General features: G+C 42.0%; 1 protein-coding gene across 5 annotated transcripts in view; it reads left to right on the top strand.

Annotated features, from left to right (window-relative positions):
- The window catches only part of EML6 (EMAP like 6), a 285,307-nt gene that overhangs the window by 218,682 nt on the left and 42,979 nt on the right, over positions 1 to 23,646 (top strand). For 4 of the 5 annotated variants that reach the window (XR_014841946.1, XM_021087539.2, XM_085019293.1 and 1 more), the window contains 4 exons: positions 7,252 to 7,340; positions 10,703 to 10,879; positions 20,450 to 20,651; positions 20,753 to 20,879. Coding sequence is in view for 4 of the 5 variants with exons in the window: in XM_021087539.2 (XP_020943198.1) it covers positions 7,252 to 7,340; positions 10,703 to 10,879; positions 20,450 to 20,651; positions 20,753 to 20,879 (595 nt within the window). In the remaining variant the exon portion in view is untranslated. Of the gene's footprint in view, positions 1 to 7,251; positions 7,341 to 10,702; positions 10,880 to 20,449; positions 20,652 to 20,752; positions 20,895 to 23,646 lie in introns of all 5 variants that reach the window. The other variant, XM_085019292.1, reaches the window with a different exon arrangement.

Here is a 23,646-nt window from a genome sequence, read left to right as displayed (position 1 = left end):
GTTCCTGCTCTCTGCAGAGTTTAGAACTTTGTATGGGAGTCATACTTGTGCCTGAACAATACAAGAGCACAGACTAGGTAAGGCATGGTTATAAAGGTGGGTCAAGGGGAAATGGTAAGCGGGGGAAAGGGGGTTTCCAGTGGGCCAAGCAGCGTTAACCACCCAGGTGCAGCATCAACCACCCAGGTGCAGCATCCATGCTTCTTTAAAAACCCATCCAAAGGATTTGGCTGATGTTGAGTCCAGAGCAGGCATTTAGGCATAGGCAAGCTCTCAGCTTTCAGAGAAGCTTTAATCCATTGTGGTAGAAAGTGGTATTTCTGAGGAAAGAACCGCCAGGAAAATCTGCAAAGCCTTTATAGAAGGATGACCTTTGAGATACATCTTGAAAGATGAGTACAAGTTCAACAGATGATGAAGTGTAAGACAGACGAGCATTCCAGGCTCAAAAGGAACGTGGTGTACCGCTGTGTGGAGGTAGGAGGAACAGGGGGGATTAAGAAACAGTGATGCTGAGTGGCTGAGGGCATGTAGAGCAGGAAATGCGTAGAGGCTGGCTGAGGCAGCCAGTAAAGGACTGTTACTTCATGCTAAGGAGTTTAACCTGAGCTTTATCCTGCAGGCATTAGTAACTCTGAGGGATTTAGAGTGGGGCATTCCCTACCATCTAGAGGAGGGTAAATGAACCTGGAGCTGGAAAGCCACTAAAATAAACCAAGAGAAAAAGGTGATGAGGGCCTTGACCAAAGAGAGAGTATTTCAGAGATGCCAGAATATTTTTATCTCACTTATTGCTTGAAGTAGTGGCCAAAGACTGATCCATCTGCCAGGCAGGGGTTACTTATTTGAACTTGATTTAAGCATTACAACCTGCAGGCGTTTTCCATCGCACAAGAGATGGGAGGGCACAGCATTTATTGTGGGAGGTGCAAGTCCTGACAAGAGCAAAAAGAGATCAGATAAGTCCCTCTCACTTTCACGCCAAGGCCATCTGGACACAGTGCTGAAGGCTGAAGCTGGCACTTAGGTTGAGCAGGACACTGGCCGCCTGGGAGGCATTTTGAAACCAGGGAGGCCTGGGCCGGGGGGATGGGATGGAAGCAGCTGCTTCTCAACCCCCTTCTTTCCCATTCTCTGCTTTATCTTTTTTATTTTTTTTTTTGTTTGTTTGTTTTTAGGGCTATACCCATGGCATGTGGAGCTTCCCAGGCTAGTGGTCTAATCAGAGCTCTAGCTGCCGGCCTACATCACAGCCACAGCAACACCAGATCCAAGCCACATCTGCGACCTACACCACAGCTCACGGTGACATCAGATCCTTAATCCAATGAGCAAGGCCAGGGATCAAACCTGCGTCCTCATGGATACTAGTCATATTCGTTTCCGCTGAGTCACAACAGGAACTCCCCTTTATCATTTTTTTAAAAAGCAAGGATTTCACCCTATCTGTTGCTGACTAACATCCCTAGATATGGCCACTTTTGAAAAAGATTTAGAACAGTGAGGGTCATCTTTATCCATATGTAGAATAGAGTGTGGTGAGTTTTATTTAGAAGCCAACACACACACAGATATACACACACACAAACAAAAGGCTTGACACAACATGTGAATCCCACCATCACAGTGACTGTTAGGCAGTTAAAACCACTTATTATTTACATTTTATGGAGTGAAGGGGCAGGAGAAAATGGGACATAGGAAGAACATCATGTTTTGATTGGGAAGGTTTCTTTAAATTATTTTAATTAAGATAAAATACACATAACAAAATTTACTATCCTAACCATTTTTAAGTTTTTTATTTTAGAGTATAATTGGTTTACAATGTCATGTTAGTTTCAGGGATACAACAAAGTGATTCAATTATTTATATAAATATAGCCATTCTTTTTCAGATTCTTTCCCCATGTAGGTTATTACAGAATATTGGGTAGAGTTCTTTGTGCTACAGAGTAGGTCCCTGTTGATTATCTATTCTTTATATAGTAGTGTGTATATGTCAGTCCCAAACTCCCAATTTAACTCTTTCTCCCATGTTTCCCACTTGGTAACCATAAGTTTGTTTTTGAAGTCTTTTGAGTCTGTTTCTGTTTTGTAAATAAGTTCATTTGCATATTTTAAAATTAGATTCCACGTATAAGTGATATCATATGATAATTTTGTCTGTCTGACTTATTTCACTTCATAGGATAATCTCCAGGTCCATCCATGTTGCTGCAAATGGCATTATTTCATTCTTTTTTATGGCCAAGTAATATTCCACTGTGTGTGTGTGTGTGTATACCACACTTTTATCTATTCCTCAACTGATGGTCATTTAAGTTGCCTCCATGACTTTGCTGTTGTAAATAGTGCTGCAATGAACATTTGGATGCATGTATCTTTTCAAATTACATTTTCTCTAGATATATGCCCAGAAGTGAGATTGCTGGATCATATGGTTATTCTATTTTTAGTTTTTCCATACTGTTCTCCACAGTGGTTGTACTAATTTACATTCCCATCAACAGTGTAGACTATTTGAACCATTTTAAGTGTACAGTTCAGTGACATTAAATATATTCACATTATTGTGCAACCATTACCACCGTCCATCTCAGAACTCTTTTCACCTTATAAAATTGAAACCTTCTACTCATTAAATAGTAATTCCCCTTTTTTCCTCCCCCAACCTCTGGCAAGCACCATTCTACTTTATGTCTTCTTGAATTTGACTATTCTAGGTACTTCATATAAGTGGAATCATACAGTATCTGTCTTTTTGTAACTGGCTTATTTCACTGAACATAATGTCCTGAAGGTTTATCCAGGCTCTAATATGTGTCAGAATTACCTTCTTGGAGCTCCTGCTGTAGTGCAGTGGGTTAAGAATCTGACTACAGTTTGATCCCCAGTCTGGAGCAGTGGGTTAAAGGCTCAGGCATGGTCACAGCTTCAGGGTAGATCATAGGTCATAGCTGCAAATCAGATTCAATCTCTGGCCCACGAAATTCCATGTGCCACAGGAATAGGCATAAGAGGAAGGAAGGAAGGAAGGAAAAGAAAGAAAATAAAAGAAAGAAAATAAAAGAAAGAACAGAAGGAAGGAAGGGAATTACCTTCCCTTTTAAGGCTGAGTAATGTTCCATTGTGTGTATATGGCACATATGTTTATCCATTCATCCATCAGTGGACACTTTGTGTGCTTACACCATTTAGCTATTATGAATAATGCTGCTGTGAACATGAGTGTGCAGTTATTTTGAGTATATACCCAGACATGGAATTTCTGAATCAAAAATTATTCCATTTTTAGTTTTTTGAGGAGCCACCATACTGCCCTCCCTGGCAGCTGTACCACTTTACATTCCCACCAACAGTGCGCTAGAGGTTCGGCTTCCCCACATCTTCACCAGCACTTGTTATTTTCTGGGATTTGTTTTGTTTTTGACGGTAGCCGTCCTAAATGAGTATGAGGTGGGACATTGTAGTTGTATTTGTGTTTGGGGAAGGTTATTGTTTTTTTCAGTCGTCAAATGTGTTGTCGGCCCTGTGTCAGATGTGGTATAAAAGGGAGTAGATCCCAGGTGAGAAGAGTGAGACCTTAGCCTGGGCCAGTGGGCTGCCCCGGTGGAGGCCCCTGGGTAGGGGTCTGAATTCAGGCCCTCAGTGTGGAGCCATCACTCTGCAGGGAAAGAAGCACACCTCACTATTTCCATATCTCTTCCCAAAGCCAGAGACTGTGGTCCATCTAGTGCTCAGAATGATGGAAAGGGCAGTGAGAGTAAGGATGCTGAGGTCTTTGAAAAGCCACGATGCCTCTCATCCTAAGTGGCCATTTCAGTCAGTTAAAAGGATCAGACCAAATGGTTTCTGTGGCCTGAGAGGAGAATAGAATATTTTTGATTTTTAGGGAAGAGTTACGCCATCTGGAGAGTAAGAGTGAGTGTGCCCGTGAATTTTCCCCGGTTTAACTCCAATTTCGTTGCCATGAGACATGTGTCATATTGATATTCTTGTAGTTCTGATATCCCAGTTCCTAAAATGCCTGCCCTCAAGCATGTGTCAGGCTGCCTCAAGATCAGCCCAGCTTTTCGCAGCAGGGCCTGCAGAGGATAGTGAGCAGAATACGGGAGCAGGGATCTGTTTCATTCCTTTGATCTTGTCAAAAATAGTGAAAGCATTTGCCAGAGCCAGCTGGCTCATCAGGGCGGGGAATGGCACAGCCGCCAGCCTCCGCAGTCTTCCGTGTCCATGGCAACCGCAGGTCCTAGAAAAGGGAAAAGCGCATGGGGCTTTTGCAGGAACCCAGCTACCCCTGAATGAATGCTTCTGCACAGAATGCTTGAAGAAGAAAGAAAGATGTGGAAAGAGAGAGAAAACACAGAAGGGTATTTTCTAGCTGCCATTAGTTCATTTCCAGAAATGTCGGAACTGTGAGATCTTTTTACCAATTAACAGTTTGAGCCACAATATTACGTCTCATATCCATTTTCATTGCAAATGGCCTGATATGTTTGGTACATTTAATACCAATTTTAGAATTGTTTTAACTTGTAAATTAGATAGCAACTGGGGTGACATGTATGAATCACTCTGTGGATTTTAAAGTTCTGTGTGCGCAGTGTGTATGTTACTGTACCTGTTTGGTGATGAGGACAGCAGCTGCCTCTTTCATTTCTCCTATTCTGTGTGAGTAGACATTTCTAGTGAATAAAAATGTGAGGATTCCAAAAGAATAGGGTTGCTGTTATTCAGGGACAAATTATACATGGATTATAGACTTTTTGCTCTGTGCTTCTGCTCCTGTGCTCAGAATATTTCTGTAGTTATAGATTACAGCGCAGCAGCCAGTGGGGGCGGGGAGTGGTGACCTAAATAGTTCCTCTATGCTAAAAAAAAAAAACAAACAAACACCACAGTTTAATATCAGCAGTAAAGAAAATTTGGAGGAAAACCACACCCATAATTCTACCTTTCTAACACAAGAATAATTGATTTTTTTTAATATCTTCGTATCCTTGGTTTCAGGGAACAGAAACCTACTCAAGCAGTTTAAATTTAAAAAGAATAAAGACTGACTTTACTGGGAAAATAGGGATGTCTCACAGACTCCAAGAGCAGGAAGCCATATCTCTTGGGAAACTGGTTCTAGGAATGAATGGGAAAATGCCTAGAACCCAACCTGGCAGCTCCCTTCCCCTCCTTTCCTGTGCTGAGGCCCCGTGTCCCCTGCTCTCCAGGGCCTGGTACCTGCGTGTCCCCTGCTCTCCAGGGCCTGGTACCTGCTTTTGATCCCTCTCTTCGCAAAGCAGTCTTTCCCTAATTCATTTGCACATGACTCACTCTTTGTTGCCCCAGAATGCCAACTTCAATCTCTAAGTCCACACTTCCTCCCAGGAAGGCCTCCACTGATATAGCCTAAGATTCCAGTTTCCCAGGAGAGAGAATTTGATTGCCCAGCCCAGTCTCCAGCCTGGCCTGTCCTGGGTGGGTGTCCACCCTCAGAGCCCAGACATGACCACAGAGGCTCAGCCCCAGGTAGAGGGCAGTTCTCAGGGAAGGGGTATGGGCTAGGTAGGTACACACACATTGTCTATGGTGCTTCTGGTGCTGGTCTGTTGTGGTTGTTTTTTTAAACCTTCTTGCAGTCACAAAGTACTTCACTGAGCTATTTTAATAGTTTTTGTTTTGTTTTATAAACTAAAGTATGATCTTTGAGACTGTGATATAAAGTGAGTTGTTAGGATTATCCAACATCTACAATCCTTTGATTTCTCTTAGGATCTCGTGGCTAAAAATCATCTAAAATTATCTATAGTCAACGAGTGTTTTCACTGGATCTTTTCTTTCCCCACAACCTTTGTTATTTGTAGTCTTGAGAATTGAGAATTCTAAAAATGTCTTCTGGAAAAATAATGATTATTCATTTTCTTATGATGCTAAACACCATAGCTAACTCCCTTCCCTCTTCTTCTCATTTGTGTATGTTCAGCCTTAAATTCGGGGAAATGTGCCCATTTCAGAGAAAACAGTTTCGAATTTACTTGCTCCTCACAGCCAAGGAAAAACGCCTGCATCCCCATGTTATAACTCAGCAAATTGGAAACCATTCAGGTTTCAGTTATGAAATGAGAGAACCCTGTTTTTAATTAGTCACTTAGAAACAGCCCTGCAACTCCTGAAGGTTAGCCAAGCTAGATTTCAGACCTAGGTGGTACCCACTTAAACATTACAAAACACAATATAAATCACAAAGTTCTTATTTTGGTATTATTTTTGCCAAGAAGGACGTAACAAGACTACTAGATATAAATAGTTTCAGAAGAAGGGGGGCATTTCATTATTTACAGATGAAATGCTAGGATATCTGACATTTTCTTGAGAGTAATTTGGGGTGAGCGAATGAGTGGAGATTCAGGGCTGGCCATGTGCTAGTAACCATTGAGGCTGGACCTGGACCACATAGCTTCTTTATACTATTATATCCATATGTGTTGGTGGTTTTCCATAATTTAAAAACTGCTGGAAAAACTACTAACAAGTCTATCTTTTGAATCATTTCAGTTTTCAAGCAATAAAACTGATCGTTGAGGTGGTAGGAAAAGAATTAGGAAGTTCAGTCTTTCCCAACATTAATCCAAATGAATCTAGATTAAAATTTTACATCAGACTGAAAGACTTTTTGCTCAACATTTTGTTTTGGGGAAAATTTTGGATTTCTTTACAAATTCTCAAGTAAAAAGGGAAGAGGGAATGGAATGAGCATTTACAGTTTGTTTCATGCCTTCCAGCCTTCCTGTTTCTGAATGTTAAAGGGCAAATTTAGAATATATATCTTAGTAACAAGAATGCTTACAAGGTTCCTGCTTCTGGCACCATAATTCTTGCCAAAGCAGTTTTCTTTTACTACATCTCTGTGGTGCTAGGAGACAACAGGAAAAGACAGGGGAAAAAAAGATATTGTCAGGCTTTAGAACAATAGCTGTTTGCAATGCAACAGAGTAAAACATAGCAAACTTGATTCTTCAATTTTTGAAGGATGTTCAAGGTCAGATTTTATGAAGTTCATACTTTTAAAAATCATAGCTTTGGGGTTTGTACCCTGCCATGTAATTATCTTTAGTGCATTTCTGGATGATCAACGTATATTTACTTAATTTATGAGACTTGGATTAAAATGAATCACAGTAGTTGCAATAATGCTCATCACTTTATAACAAAATGATAAGTGCAGAGTTTAATTGTCTTTCTACTTTGTCTTAACAGGAAAATTGCTGCAGGTTAATTCAGGTGCCAAAGAACAACTCTTTTTTGAAGCTCCAAGAGGCAAACGGCATATAATAAGACCTTCAGAGGTAACAACCGCACACGAATCTTTTTAAAAAACACTTTATGAAGATTTAATAGGTACATTTTAATAAAACCTATCTTGTGTTCACTAATATGGGTTATATTTAGTGTATATTTAAGCTTGATCAAATCTGAAATCTGGTTTCTACTTTCTGAGGACAGATGTAGTAACGCACAGTTGGCATTCTGCTTCATTTTTCTCTGCCAGAGACAGTGACCGAGCTAACAATGTAGATACGACCTGTTGCTTTTCCCATCCCACATGCCCTGTGATTTTATGCAAAGCTTTTTATGAACATACATTTTTGAAACATGCTTTCTCAGTTTGTAATCATAAACAGTATCTTCTGAAACAGTGAACAAATTATTTTTCAAAACAAAACTATCCACAACAACCTGACCATCCTAATGTAGCAAACTGTTTTCTTTTTTCATATTTTCCTTGTACTCTTAGCAACATACATAATTTTTAAATTGCTGAAATCAAAGCCTAGATAATTGTCTTTTGTCTTTTTAGGGCCTCACCCACGGCATATGGAGATTCCCAAGCTAGGGGTCAAATCGGAGCTGCAGCTGCTGGCCCACGCCATAGCTACAGCAATGCAGGATCTGAGCCGTGTCTGTGACCTACATCACAGCTCATGGTAACGCCAGCTCCTTAACCACTGAATGAGGCCAGGGATCAAACCCGAGTCTTCATGGATACTAGTCAATTTCATTAACCGCTGAGCCACGATAGGAACTCCCTAGACAAAATTTTTGAATCCATGAGTTAATACCTTCCTAAAAGCTCCTCCTAAGAGCTTGGCTGCCCTTGTGGCCCAGTGCCTCTTTCAGCATCTGCACCACCTCAGCATAGCGAACCCTAATGGCTAAAAGGTCATTACCTGGATGAACACTGAGGATGTCTTTTTAGTCCCGGGAGACAATCTGAATCATTTATTTGCTATATAACCTTTGATGAAAGAATAAGAAATATTGCTTCCTTAGAGAAAAAGGGGTCAAAGGTACACTGCTGAGGGACAAGTCTCTTCCTCTCTCTAGCCTCATTTAGCCAGTAATATAAATTATACTGGCATTTTCAAGTATGCCCAGAGACATTTGAACTCATATCCTCCCATAATACATGAAATACAGGTTGTTATGGATGATGGCATTGTGTGTGTGTGTGTGTGTGTGTCTGTCTGTCTGTCTGTCTGTCTGTCTGTCTTAGAGCTGTGCCCAAGGCACAGGGAGGTTCCTAGGCTAGGGGTCTAATCAGTGCTACAGCTGCCCGCCACAGCCACATCAGATCCAAGCCATGTCTGAGTCCTACAGAGCTCACGGCAATGCCAGATCTTTAACCCACTGAGCAAGGCCAGGGATTGAACCCACAACCTCATGGTTCCTAGTCAGATTCATTTCCACTGCACCACAACGGGAACTCCCAGATGATGGCATTGTATTAATGGACACTGTTCACTCATGACCTCCCTCCCCAACTCCAGTTTATTCATCTTTGATCAGTCTTCACTTTAACTTTTTTATATGGAGAAACTTTAATAGCCTTGAGTAAGGGATATTTTTAATTATGTCATTCATTCACTGAACACCTGTGGAATGTGTCAGGCACTTCACATACCTATATTTCTGTCCTCACCACTACCTTGCATGACAGTTGTCAATCTCATCATAGAGACAGGGAAATTAAGGCTCCAAGAACGTAAAAAGACATTGGAGCTGTGATCCCAGCCTAGACCATGCAGCATCATTTTATGTACTTCACCTGTGTTTTGCCTTGCCTGTTCTTATGCCCCCGAATAAGAATACTAAAATAAAATGCGATCTGACCAAATAGTAAGGGAGGATGAAGCCCTGTGGGGACAGATGAGCAACTATGTTTTTAAAAGTATGTACAAAAGGGAAATCTGTGTTAGGAGGCTTCCTGAAATGCCAGGCTCTGGCTCTGAAGAGTTAACTTGTCTCTGCAATGCATAGGTATTGTTCCAGAGGCTGTTTTCTGGTGCTGTTGGTTGGAGAGACCCTTCAGCTAATGTCTACTCAGCCTGTCCACCCTAGAATTGCCACCACGAAGAGCTCCAGAGACGTGACCCTTTGTTTTACTTATCAATACTCTCAGTCCCTTCCACTAAGTATAAAGGATTTGGAAAATCTCCTTTTCCAAAAAGATTTTTTTAAAAAAAGAAACAGTCATGAGGAAACTGTTAAATATGATAGATATTAAAGTGCTCCTTTATTGGAGTTCCCATTGTGGGTCAGCAGAAAACGAACCTGACTAGTATCCATGAGGACACAGGTTCGATCCCTGGCCTTGCTCCGTGGGTTAAGGATCCAGCGTTGCTGTGAGCTGTGATGTAGGTCACAGACATGGCTTGGATCTGATGTGGCTGTGGCTGTGGTGTAGGCTGGCAGCTGTAACTCCAATTAGACCTCTAGCCTGGGAACTTTCATATGCTGCGGGTATAACCCTAAAAAGAAAAGAAAAAAATACTTTGCTAAATGATCAGCCACACTGGTCCATCTAGCTCAGTGATTTTCAATCGGAAGCAATTTTGCTGCCTCCCCCAGGGACACTTGGCAATATCTGGAGACAACCTGGGGAGGGAGTGTTACTGGCATCCAGTAGATGCAGGACAAGGATGCTGCTAAACACCTCACCAGGCACAGGAACAAAGAATTATCCAGCCTAAAATGTCAATCAAGCTGACATTAAGAAACCCTGCCCTAGCTTATGGCATGTCCAGTGATAACTATCTAGGTAAGAACTAAAATACTTTGTTATTGTCAGATGTCCGCAATCCAGGGATGGAACCCACAGCACTGACCATGCTGGATCCCTAACTCTCATCACAAGGGAATCCCCACACAATGTTAATTTTATCTAGGGGAAAATATATGGAGATGTGACTACAGTATTGGTTTATTGAGACCATGCATATGCCACCTAATAATGAACTGAGGGCTTATGCACTGCAGCATACAGCAAATGCCTAGTGTTGACAAAGTCATCATTTGTAACTACTCAGTCTCAGAGTTCCCGTCATGGTTTAGCAGAAACGAGTCTGTCTAGTATCCTTGAGAACACAAGTTCAATCCCTGGCCTTGCTCAGTGGGTTAAGGATCCTGTGTTGCCGTGAGCTATGATGTAGGTCGCGGACACAGCTCGGACCTGGTGTTGCTGTGGCTGTGGTTTAGGCCAGCAGCTATAGCTCCAATTAGACCCCTAGCCTGGGAACCTCCATTTGCCATGGGTGTAGCCCTAAAAAAGAAAAAAATAATAACTACCCTACCTCAGTTTGTTTCTTTTAAATAAAACAAGATCTCTAGGTTGTACAAAACATATTAATTTTCCTTCCTTCTTTTCAAGATTGAGAAGATAGAGTGGGACACATGGACCTGTGTTCTGGGCCCCACCTGTGAGGGAATCTGGCCAGTACACAGTGATGTGACTGATGTAAATGCTGCCAGTCTCACCAAAGACTGTTCCCTCTTAGCCACAGGAGATGATTTTGGTTTCGTTAAGCTTTTTTCATATCCTGTCAAGGTAATGTTGCATGTTTATTATATATACTTTCTCAGTCTCTGATAAATCCAAGTTTGTCTGTTGTATCTACATGTTTATTTATTTATTTATTTTAATTTTTAGGGCTATACCTGGGCATATGGAAGTTCCCAGGCTAGGGGTCAAATCAGAGCTGCAGCTGCTGGCTTATGCCACAGCCACAGCAACTCGGGATCCAATCCATGTCTGTGAACTACATCACAGATCACAGCAATGTCAGATCCCCTGCCCACTGAGCAAGGCCAGGGATCAAACTCACCTCCTCATGGACATGAGTCTGATTCATTTCTGCTGCACCACAACAGGAACTTCCTACATGGATTTTTAAATATTGAAGGCATAAGCAATTGATAATGTTATCTACAGTATCACGATTATTTATGCTATATAGAAACCTTCATGATATTATGTTTACTAATTTGAGTCAGAGTCTCATTGCATAGAATTCCTCCTTCAAAAACCTTCAGTGGTCATCAAGTCCAACATCTCACAAACTGCAAAGTAAGAATTTTCACTCTGTCTTGGACTGGTGCTTTTACTAGGATACCTCTAGAGATGAAGAATTAACTACCTTACAAAGCAGCCCACTTCATTTTTAAATAGGCCCATGGTTAGACTGCTTTGCTCTATACTGAGCTAAATTTTAAGTTTTATTGAAGTATAGTTGATTTGCAATGTTGTGATCATCTCTGCTGTACAACAAAGTGATTCACTTATATGTAAACACACATCCATTCTTTTTCAGATTCTTTTCCCGTATAGATTATCAGAGAATATTGGGTAGGGTTCCCGGAATTATCCAGCAGTTTTCCACTGGCCAATCTTTCCATATACACAGTGCGCATGAATTTTTTTTTTTTTTTTTTTTTGGCCTCTAGCCAAAGTTCTGCCTTCTGAATCATTGTTGATTGAATCCAGCCTTCCAACAGCCTTAATATGTGGGGAGATCATATCTGACTCCCTGCAATCTCATTTTCTCCAGCGTAAACATCTCCAGTCCCTTTAGCCACATCCCATGTGACATGGTGTCCAGCTGCCTTCTTCTCTAAGCAAAATCCATTTTATCAATTCTGTTAAAAATTTGGTTTTTTTCTTCCAGTTTTATTGGGCTGTAACATATACAGCACTGTGTAAGTTTAAGGTATATAGCCTAGTGATTTGACTTACATACTTCATGAAAGGATTCTAATAATAAGTTTAGTAAATATCTACCGTTTAATACAGATACAAAATAACAAAAAAAAATGTTTACCTTGTGATGAGAACTCTTAGGATTTACTCCCTTAACAATTTTCATTATATCATACAGCAGTGTTAGCTATAGTCATTGTGTTGTAACATTACATGCCTAGTACTTATTTATAACTGAAAGTTTGTACCTTTTTTAAAAAAAAAAATTTTACGGCCATGCCCACAATATATGGAAATTCTTGGGCCAGGGCTTGAATCTGAGCAACAGCTGCAGCAACGCTGGATCCACTGGATCCTTTTAACTTGCTGTGCGAGGCCAGAATTGAATCTGTGCCTCTCTAAGCTACTGCAGTCAGATTCATAACCCACTGCACCACAGCAGGAACTCCTGGAAGTTTGTACTTTTTGACTGCCTTCATCCAACACCCCTCCCCCAACCCTTATCTCTAGTAGATACAGATCTGATCTTTTTTTTCCCCATGAGTTTGTTGGCTTATTTGTTTGTCTGTTTGTTTTGAAGTATAATTGACCCACAACACTGTGTTAGTTCCTTGTGCACAACATAGTGATTTGGTATTTCTATAAATTACACAATGATAGCCACAATAAGTCCAGCTACCATCTGTCACTATACAAAGTTATTACGTTGTTATTAACTGCATTTCCCGCTCTGTACCTTTCATCCCTGAGACTCATTTATTTTCTAACTGAAAGTTTGTGTCTCTTAATCTCCCTTTCCCATTTCAATTCCATTTTAAACTCTCTCATCTAAACCAAATTCAGTGCTTCAGATGCATTCTTCTTGTTTCAATTTTATTTTTGTATTAAATCAGACTAAAATGTCATCAGCTCTTTGGGCAACCACACCACACAATTGAAGCGTAGATGTTATTTCCCAAAAATGTTCAGGTTATGTCCCATCTTGGACTTAAACAACTGATTTCCTAAACTCTGAGTATAGAACTTTATATTTGTAGCAAATAAGATTTGTCTTGTTTATTTTCTCCTTCATTGTTCCAACCTGTCAGTCAGCATCTTTGAAATACCTTTCAAAGTACTTACTTTCCCTTCCAGGGTCACGTGATCCTCTGATTTCACAAGTGTGAGTTACAAATCATGGAAGGAAAAAAAAGACTAGAACAACCAAATACCACCACCAAGAGCCCTCATTCAATTAGACATTCCATTCATTAATGCAGTCCTATCAGTAACAGACATTTGCATCTATCTGACTATGCCATCATAGAGAGCGCATTTCTATTTCTAGTCCAACAAAACTTTGTTTTTTGTTTGTTTTGGTTTTTTTGGCTAGGTCCGTGGCACATGGAAGTTCCCGGGCCAGGGATGGAACTTGTGCCACAGTAGTAATCCAAGCCACCACAGTGACACCAGATCCTTAACCCCCTGTACCAGAAGAGAACTCCCAACAAGATATCATTAAGGGAGTTCCCGTCGTGGCGCAGTGGTTAACGAATCCGACTAGGAACCATGAGGTTGCGGGTTCAGTCCCTGCCCTTGCTCAGTGGGTTAACGATCCGGCGTTGCCGTGAGCTGTGGTGTAGGTTGCAGACGCGGCTCGGATCCTGCGTTGCTGAGGCTCTGGCGTAGGCCGGTGGCTACAGCTCCGATTCAACCCCTAGCCTGGGAATCTCCATATGCCACGGGAGCGGCCCAAGAAATAGCAACAACAACAACAACAACAACAAAAAGATATCATTAAGACTTAGCAATATCTTGCTGAAAACCAGATTGTGTCTCTGTTATCCCTGATATCTCCTAATAAACCAACCAATAAAAGATATGCAGTTACTGCACAGGAAACCGTTCTTGCTGCCTCATCACCACTACTTCCTTTGCCAAGTGCTTATTGACCTTCTGTGTAATAATTCACCCTAGAATTTTCCAGGGATTGCATCAACTCGTGAGTCAATATCTGCCAGAGTCGACTTTATCTGAAGTTTTCCCTTTTTGGATACAGAAACCATTCTCTTCTTTTTTCTTTCTTTCTTTTCTTTCTTTTTTTTTTTTTTTTTCCCCTGGTTGCCACCTCTCTTGGTTTCTAAACTCTCAACTATTACTGGCCTTAATTCTGTGGTCACATTTGAAGGTGTCTTTACTCAAGGACATGTGGCCCCCTCTGGTCGGAAGAATGTTTCCTTTAATAGAGGAGATAAGTAAATCTTTCTATTCATATTAAACCATCTCATATAAGAAATGGTCCTGATTTTTCTCTGTTTTTCTTCTACCCCTCAGTACATCTTTAAAATTCTTTTCAGTTGTCTGGTTTTTGACTTTAGCATTCCTGAAACTATACTAAAGTTGTCTGTATGAGACATTTGTGTTCATCACTGGTTACGCCCTCCTCTTTCTGTAATTTGTATGTTTAAAAGCTGCCCACACCAACTCCCTCTTCAGCCCCTTTGGTCTCCTTAGATGCCTTACTCTTTTCTTTTTCACTTGCTAAAGTCATATCACATTATCATTTTGGTAGCCTTTTCTAAGATGCACTTCTGATTATGTCCAGTGTTCCCTCCTCTGTCCAGCCCAAATTCCAAAGCCACATGGTAGTCTTCTCCTAATGATTCATCACTGCCACCTATCAGACCTTCCATTTCAATCAGACTTCAGTTCTATGTAGCACTTTTCCTTGATACTTCTACATTTTTTTGAAATGAGACTGCTAGCAGGACAAGTCAAGAAGTTAGTAATAACCTGGTTTTAGGAGACTACAGTCTGGGCAGGTGTTCAGATACCTGAAATCCCTGTGGTACTATTGCATCATGCTCCCAAGCTAGAGTATGGTTGGTCTTGAGAATTCATCATCCATATCCCCAACCTGACCAGGTGGGCTCTCTGTCTACTGTAGTAATTTCAAGCTCTAACTCCCAGAGTTCCAGGAAGATTCCTCAGCCACAACCCCAGGAAACAAGTTAGGACCAACTAGAGGGGCTCTGAGGCCCTACCCTTGCTCCAGAGTCACTCTGTGTTTTTGTATTTTATACATTGAGCTTCTGTGCAGAATTTTTCCTTACATTTTGTTGTGAAAAGTTTCAAGCATACAAATGAGATGAAAAGATACAATGAATTCCTAATAACCCACCACCTAGATTCTATAATTCAAGGTAAATTGTTGACATCAGGTTACTTACCCCTAAATGTTTCAACTTGCATACCATTACCTAGAGTTGAATGTTTTTCAGCATTTTTTAAGTAAAATGTACATATAGTTGAGATACACACATTTTAAGATTCCTTTTAACGAGCTTTGACAAACACATAACACCTGTAGAATTCAAGCACCTATCAAGATAATAGAATATTATCATCAGCCCAGGAAGTTCCCTCTTGCTAACTTCTCGGCCAATCTGCACCACCACTCCACCCTCATATGAAAACACGATTCCAATGTTCTTCACCATAGATTAGTTTTCTCTATATCAAGACATCATCTACAATGGAGTGATCAATTAGGACTGTTTTTTTTCTGGCTTATTTCACTGAGAAATGTTTCTGAGATTTCTTTGTATCATGTGTAATGATAGTCCCTTCCTTTTTATAGCTGAGTGGAATTCCACTGTATGGATATGGCACAGTTTGTTTAGCCACACAGCTATCAGTGACACATGTTTTTCCCATGTTTGGTTATAATAATTACTATGAACATTTTGGAACAAATCTCTGTAAACATATATTGTCTTTCTTTCTTCCTTCCTTTCTCTCTCTCTCTTTTCTTTCTTTTCTTTTCTTTTTTCACCGCTCAGCAGCCTATGGAATTGCCAGGCCAAGGACAGATCTGAGCCACAGTTGTGACCTAAGCCACAGCTGCAGCAACACCAGGTACTTAACCCACTGTGCCAGGCCAGAGATGGAACCTGCGTCCCAGTGCTCCTAAGACACCACCAATCCCATTGTACCACAGCGGGAACTCCTATATTGTCTTCCTTGTAAATAAGTATGTAGGAGTTGAATTTCTGGGTTATAGGGGGAACTGCATGTTTAACTTTTTAAGAAACTGCCAGGTCTTTTTCCAAAATGGTTGTATCATTTTACTTTCTCACCAAAAACGTAAGAAATTGCCAGTTGCCAATTTAGTGTCGTCAGACTTGTAAAATGTAGCTGTCCTGAGGAGTAGATAGTGTAATCTCATTGTGTTTATAACTTATGTATCCCTGACAACTAACCATGCTGAGCATGGAGGTCCCGTTGTGGCTTGGCGAGTTAAGAACCCAACTAGTATCCATGAGGATGTGGGTTTGATCCCTGGCCTCGCTCAGTGTGTTAAGGATCCAGTGTTGCCACAAGTTGTGGCATGTGTTTCAGATGCAGCTGGGGTCCATGGCTGTGGCATAGGCTGGCAGTTGCAGCTCCAATTCAACCCCAATCTTGGGAACTTCCATGTGCTTCCACGGGTACAGCCCTAAAGAGAAAAAAAAAAAAAATCATGCTGAGCACTTTTTCATTTGCTTACTAGTCATTTGTAAAGTGTTTGTACAAATCCTAATTTAAATTGGATTGTCTTTTTATTCTTGAGTTCTACTGTGTAATATTTGATTGAAGAAAAAGTTTCATGATTTAAAAGCATTTGAAAACCAATATAAACCACTTTCAATAGGACCAATTCTCTTTCTTTTTTTTTAATCTGACTTTTCTGGTACTCTTTCCCTCCCAAATTCAAGGACTCAGACTAATGAACATTTCTAATTGTACAGTCACACTCCTCTAATGCTCTGGGTATGTTGGATAGAATCACTGTCTCTTAGGGACTGAATGTGTCCCTGCCAAAATTCTTATGTTGAAGCCCTGACACCCAATGTGACTGGATATGTAAAGAGGGCATTTACAGAAATAATTAAGGTTATATAAAGTCATGAGGGTGGGGTCCTGATCCAACAGGATTAGTATCTTTGTAAGAAGAGATGCCAGTGAGCTCACTCTCTCTCTCCATGCACACACGCCCTGAGCAAAGGTCAGGTAGGTACGTTCTGTGTACTCGCATATGGGGTCTATAAACCAGGAAAAGAGCCCTCACCAGGAGCCCAATTGGTCAGCACCTTGATCTCAAAACTTTCCAGCCTCCAGAACTGTGAGAAACCAAATTTCTGTTGTTTAAGCCATCCGGCATGTGGTATTTTGTTATGGCAGCCCTCCCTGGCTGAGGCACCATCCTGCTGCAATGTTCTAGCACAGAACACCGTGTCATCAAGTCCCATGAGGTGTTGCCCATGAGAACCTATCATCCTCACAGAGCAGCTCTCTGTCCAAAATTCAGGCTCTATTTGTTAGACTGTAATGTCATATCTTCTTCTTGACTCTTGTTTTTCTTTCCCATGACTTATCAGGCTTCTCTTCTATGGATTTTTCTTTTCTTTTCTTTTCTTTTCTTTTTTTTAGGGCTGCACCTGCAGCATAAGGAAGTTCCCAGGCTAGGGGTCAAATCAGAGCTGCAGCTGCTGGCCTACGCCACAGCCACAGCAACACCAGCTCTAAGCTGTGTCTGCAACCTACACTGCAGCTCTTGGCAACGCCGGATCCTTAACCCACTGAGCCAGGCCAAGAATTAAACCTGCATCTTCATGGGTACTAGTCAGGTTCATTACCACTGAGCCACGATGGGAACTCCTAGGCATTTTTCTATCCATGACAAACATACATCCTTATATATGCAGTTGTACAGTTTAAAATCTCATCAGTCCCTTGATAATCACATTGCTTCCAGCCCCCATAAGATAGACTCTCCTTTGCCAGAACCCACCCATTTGTCCAGTACCTTAAACCGGGTCCCAGAAAACTTGACACTGTCCTCTGACACCATCTATATAGCTACCCGATTGCTTCCCATAGCCTCCCCTTCCCTTCCAAAGTTGTTTGTTCCCTTTCACTGTGTTGGACAGTTAAAATACCACCATGTCATTTACTTTTTTAAAGTCCACCCTCAAGTTCTTAAGTTTCCTTTTCAGAATGTCAGTGGTTTTAGAGAATGGTTCCTCAAAGAAGAAACTTGAACGCAAAATTTTACAGAGAAACTATACATAAAATGTTGTGAATGTGAGGAATGGATCAGATTCTCAGGAATCCCTCACCTAAAAGCAGTTAACAACCAGAATTCTGGAGACACATTCGAGATTCTCTATTCTTTCATGACTCAGTGGAAGAGGTAGTAAAGTGAATCTTGGTAAAATAAGGTTTGGTAGTGAATCTTGATGGGTATTGCAAAAACGGATGCATAGTTTGGCATGATGACCCAGAGACCCAGAGTTCGACTGAGCCAGGTCTCCAGGCGGCTCCTCCCATAGGCCCTAAGGGAACCACTCTTCCTGGAACCGTCTAGTAACAGTGAATTCCTATTATTGTTCTGTGGAGCAGTGATCTTATTTCATATTCTGAGAATCTTGAATCATCTCTGCTAGAAGAATCTCAGCTTTGTTAAACAGCTTCAGTGACTCAGAACTTTTTCTTCTCTTTGTCTTTCATGTCACCTTCTTTTCCCCTGCAACCAGATTCTGATCTCTTCCAAATATTTTTTTTCCCTTTATATCTTTTCATTTTGTATTCTTCTGTCTAGATGTAGGAGTATAGAGAGGCATTTCTCAGGCTCTTTCACTTTCTCCTCTTCTCAAGAAACCTGTTTACCTTTGTAGTGGACAAAATGGGTCAGTTCCCAGTTCCAGCAGGAAGACCAGCAGGATGCATGGCTGCAGCCACTGTGACCGCCCTCTTTGTTGCCACACCTTCTGGCGCTCACACAGTCACACAGTGCTTTCCCTTGGAAATCTTTACTTTGCTCTGTGTATTCTCTAGCTCTGGAAGGCTTCCTAGAAATGCTGCCTGCCTGCTTGCTCCCCTAATCTTTCTAGACTCAGTCCTCTGCCAAGGGGTGGGCACCTTCACTCTGCCTTCAGGTAGGGGTCAGCCAAACACACAGAGATCTTGACCAAGAGTATTTCAAAGTCATGCACTCTCCTACCCTGTCTGCTGCTAAGCGTCCCCGCGCTGGTTTCAGGTTTCCCTGCGTGCTCATCCAAAACCTTCTTGGAAGCCTCTTGTCAGTGATTAAATAAAGTTTTCATCTGAGACACCAGTGGCCCTTGCATGACCTCAGAAACTGCGTGCAGCTTCCCACGTGGTGTAAGGTATTCCCTGAGAGGACGGAAAAACTCCCCCTCACTCGGCGGCTCCCACTGGAGCTGTTTTTGCCAGGCTGTGGCTCATGCACCCAAAATGGAAGCTGGTCTCTAGTGCCAGCTCGGGCTTCCACCACTATCAGGGCTGCCCCAGGGCTAGCCATGCTCTCACCTCACCCTCAGCCTCCCCAACCCAGGCTGTACTGGGTGTGGCCTGGGCTCCGCTCCCAAGAGCTTTCAGGAGTGACTCATAAGTTAGGTTCCATTTATTTGATGATGCTTCAAAGAAATTTACTTTGTTTCTTTGTTTTTTGTTTTTAAAGTAACATGTCAATTTGGTTATTAATTGGATTTTTCAAGTTTGTGTCCTCTACTAGAGGGGGGTGGTCATTGGTGGTGGTTTTTTCTTTCTTCCTAGAGCTCACTTTGTTTTAACATCAATTATTTGAGTGTTTCTGGTGTTAGAAATTGTTTCCACCGTTGCTGGTAGAAACTGCTGCATTCCTTTTATATCTTCCTTGAGGCCCCAGGCCCATAAGAAGTCCCTTGCACAACTGGTGCAAAAGCTGCTATGGGGAACGACCAGAAAGACACTTCTGATCTCAAATTGTCAGCCAGACTCACCCTCAGGAGTTTCCACTAGAGGCCTGTGGAGAATGCACAGTTGATATCTGAAAGAAGCAGAAACAAGCTTTTTATGCTTTTTTTTTTTTTTCCTGCTTTTTAGGGCCGCACTTGCAGCATATGGAAGTTACCAGGCTAGGAGTTAAATCCGAGCTGCAGCTGCTGACCTGTGCCATAGTCATAGCAACTCGGGTTCCAAGCCTTGTCTGGGATCTATACCACCACTCACAGCAATGTCAGATCCTTAATCCACTGAGCGAGGCCAGGGATAGAGCCCAAGTCCTCATGGATACTAGTTGGGTTCATTGCTGCTGAGCCACAGTAGGAACTCCATGCTTTTTATACTGTCTCAGGCTACTTTCTCAGGAACCTAAGAAACTGTAGTCTACAAGTTATTGAGGGCGTATGATGAAGCAGGAGATGTTTTGGGGGGAAAAAAGAGAGAGAAAGAGACCTAGTCCCTACCCCGCAGAGCTTACATTCTAGAGAAAAGCCGGGAAACTACCCCTTCCTTGAATGGGTTCATTTGCATGCAGAGAATAACAGGAATGAAATAGTCCAGAAACAAGAATAATAAGGTTCCCTATAGGGTCATCACCAATTTCTGGCTTCACAGGGCCAGCACGCAAGGTTCAAGAAGTATGTAGGGCACAGTGCCCACGTCACCAACGTGCGTTGGCTGCACAACGACTCGGTGCTACTCACGGTGGGCGGCGCCGACACGGCCTTGATGATCTGGACCCGGGAGTTTGTGGGGACCCAGGAGAGCAAGTTGGTGGACAGCGAGGAATCGGACACGGATGCAGAGGAGGATGGAGGTGAGCCCCAGTGCCACGCGCCGACCGTGCCTTTCTCCACACCCCTTCCTACACCACGCAAACCAACCCTGCTCCCTTCCCATGTCTTTCTGTCCTTTGAGGCTATGACAGTGACGTTGCTAGAGAAAAGGCCATTGATTACACCACCAAGATCTATGCCGTGAGCATCAGGGAAATGGAAGGCACCAAACCGCACCAGCAGATGAAAGAAGTTTCAGTGGAAGAAAGGTATGGTGTCGCCAGGTGTGTGTGCATATAAAACACCTGTCGACAAGAAACTCATTGAAACCAGAGTGCATTTTCCTGGCCCTCAAAATTGCTACTTAAGCTAGTCTTTATGTATATGCACAGAGTCTTAACCTGCACTCAGGCTTAATCCAGGAGAAATTACCCACAGCCTTTAACATGAGGAAAGGGGAGGTTACACTCTGCACATGTTGTTTATGGAAAACAACTTCACACATGAGATTTGGGTAGACCAGGCTGCCCTTTGCCTAGAGAGGATGTCAGGATAGCCGAAAACTGTCCTAAATGTGATGGCTGGCAGGGGAGGATGCTGACTGGGGAGGTAGGAGGGAAGCAGGCTTCTAAGCTCTTAGAGGAATACTTACAAATTGTGAAAAATAATCCTCCATTCTGCCCAGAGTCTGCACTACACTGTATCACTTGGTGTGCCTTCTCCTCCTGGGTCTGCCCAACTTTGTTCAGGAGTGTTTGGTGCCTCAGGCCTAACCAATATGATTTCATTGGCATGGATTCTTTGTGTAGAAGAAGGGTTTCTGGTATTATTTGGGTCCTTTTGGGCATGCTGTTTTAAGTATTGATAACACACTTTAGCATTTCTTTAAAAAAAAAAGCTCATAATTACTACAGTTGCTTCATTTATCATATTCATACTAAGGAGGATAAATACTGAATGAAAAACTCTAATATCTAGAGAATTTCATGAATCTCAAAGATGTTTAAGATTCTCTGAGGGCTCTTCCCATTGACGTAGGTTCAGTGTTCGCAAGTACCCTGCTCCCATGATGTGTAGTAACAGGATTCAAGTTTTTTTGCATTCAGCTTGGCTTTATGTCTAACAATAGGTATTTAATAAATCTGATCTATCACCTTTTACTGTTAGGTGGAAATTTAGATACAAAGAAATAAAAAGTCTTTTCCCCTCTTGCTTCACAATTCCCTGGAAGATGTTAAAATAAGCCTGATAAATGATGGGTATGCTACAGACAAAAAGTTTGAATCGATGCAAAAAAATTCCTCATTCTTCCCTAGCATCTCTGTGAAATGTTACTGTGAAGATTTAGTGTTCTCTTGATTTAAAAAATTAGATTTTTTTTTCTGTAGGGGTCTGTAAATTATAGTTGCTTCATTTGCAACACAGTTTTTCAGTAACCATAAAGAGGAAATAGGAGTTCCTGTTGTGGCTCAGTAGTTAACAAATCCGACTAGGAACCATGAGGTTGCAGGTTCGATCCCTTGCCTCTCTCAGTGGGTTAAGGATCCGGCGTTGCCATGAGCTGTGGTGTAGGTCGCAGACGTGGCTCGGATCCCGTGTTGCTGTGGCTGTGGCGTAGGCTGGCGGTTACAGCTCGGATTGGACCCCTAGCCTGGGACCCTCCAAATGTCCTCCATATGCCGCGGGTACAGCCCTAGAAAAGACAAAAAGACCAAAAAAAAAAAAAGGAAATATTTTTAAAGGACCTAATTCCAAGAATAAAGAAAGAAAATTAAAAGGAATCATAGGCATGTAAGTGCATGAATGAGCTTCCCGCTTAAATAACCCACTCTAAAAAACACTTGGCCTAAATTAAACATTCTTTTGAAATAGAATTACCCAACCTTTCCATTTCACATAACATTCTGAAATGAGTCGACTTGGCTCTTATTCCCAGATTGCTTCTGGCTGATTGCTACAACCCAGTACTTCATCATGCTGAGATTTACACTGACCACTAAGATATAGAAATTGAATCAGATTCCTCAGTCCAAACACTACAGCTGGTTTCTAACCTAAACTGAGGTTCATCTGAACCTCTCTTGGTCTTAGTGAGGTCTGAGGTCTAAAAATATCAGATTTGCACAGTTTAGGAAGAGGTAGGAAAGGTGAAACTATTTCAATATTAAAATCTAGAATTTTGCACCTTCATTTCTTCATCATGCCAGATTGTCATACATTAACATACACAGGATTGGCTTTTTTTTTTCATGAAAGAAAAAAAAAATGCTTCATGGTGCTGTGAGAAACAGGGGTAGGCATTTCGGTACTTTACTGACATTTAAAAAATAATTCACAGCAGGCTGTAGTGAAGAAAACATGTAGTGAAGAAAACAATTTTAAGATAAATATAGGGTCTGGAGGAATAATCAAACCTCTTCTATAGATAGCAACATGTTTGATCATTTATAAAAGCCTTGATAGCAGCAGTTCCCAGAAGGGGCTGTAACCAGAGAGCGGAATGGCAGCCACATAGCATGCTGGGAGCAAAGGGGTGAGGGGAGAAGGTGCAGTCAGTGGTGTCTGAGTGAGTCACCTCCAAGGGACAAATCAGTTCCCAATCAGAACTGAGGACCAGCTTTCTCCCCCAATCCTTGTCAGAAATTTCAAATGAGCTTGATCAGAGATAGGATGGTAGGCAGCATCTGGACTGCAGAAGAAAGGGTAGGCATTCAGAGAATTTGCAAGAAAGCAGGATAAGAGAGGGAATGTATGGGGCTGGACCGAGAGCCCTTAGGGTAGGGAGCCTCCTAACAATAAGCAAGGCAGACAGTTCACCTGAGTCCTCACTGGGGTACAAAATGGCTTCCACAGACTCCAGCAGCCCCAGCATGAGAGAGGGACCACAGATATCAGGTGCAGGGGACCAGGCAGCACCCAGGTTCTCCCTGGGAATATGCAGGACTGTCAATCCAGACACCACTGCTCCCTTTGACTACTTCAAGCCCTGCTGATTGGAGAGGCAGGGACTGTCCTTGACCTTCCCCTCATTGTTCC

This window comes from Sus scrofa, chromosome 3 (genome assembly GCF_054392235.1).
Source record: "Sus scrofa isolate SSC_HxYL_T2T_F1_AM1 chromosome 3, Sscrofa_HxYL_maternal_Yorkshire_Landrace_v2.0, whole genome shotgun sequence".
Taxonomy (NCBI): domain Eukaryota; kingdom Metazoa; phylum Chordata; class Mammalia; order Artiodactyla; family Suidae; genus Sus; species Sus scrofa.
This window is presented reverse-complemented; position numbering and strand designations above follow the sequence as displayed.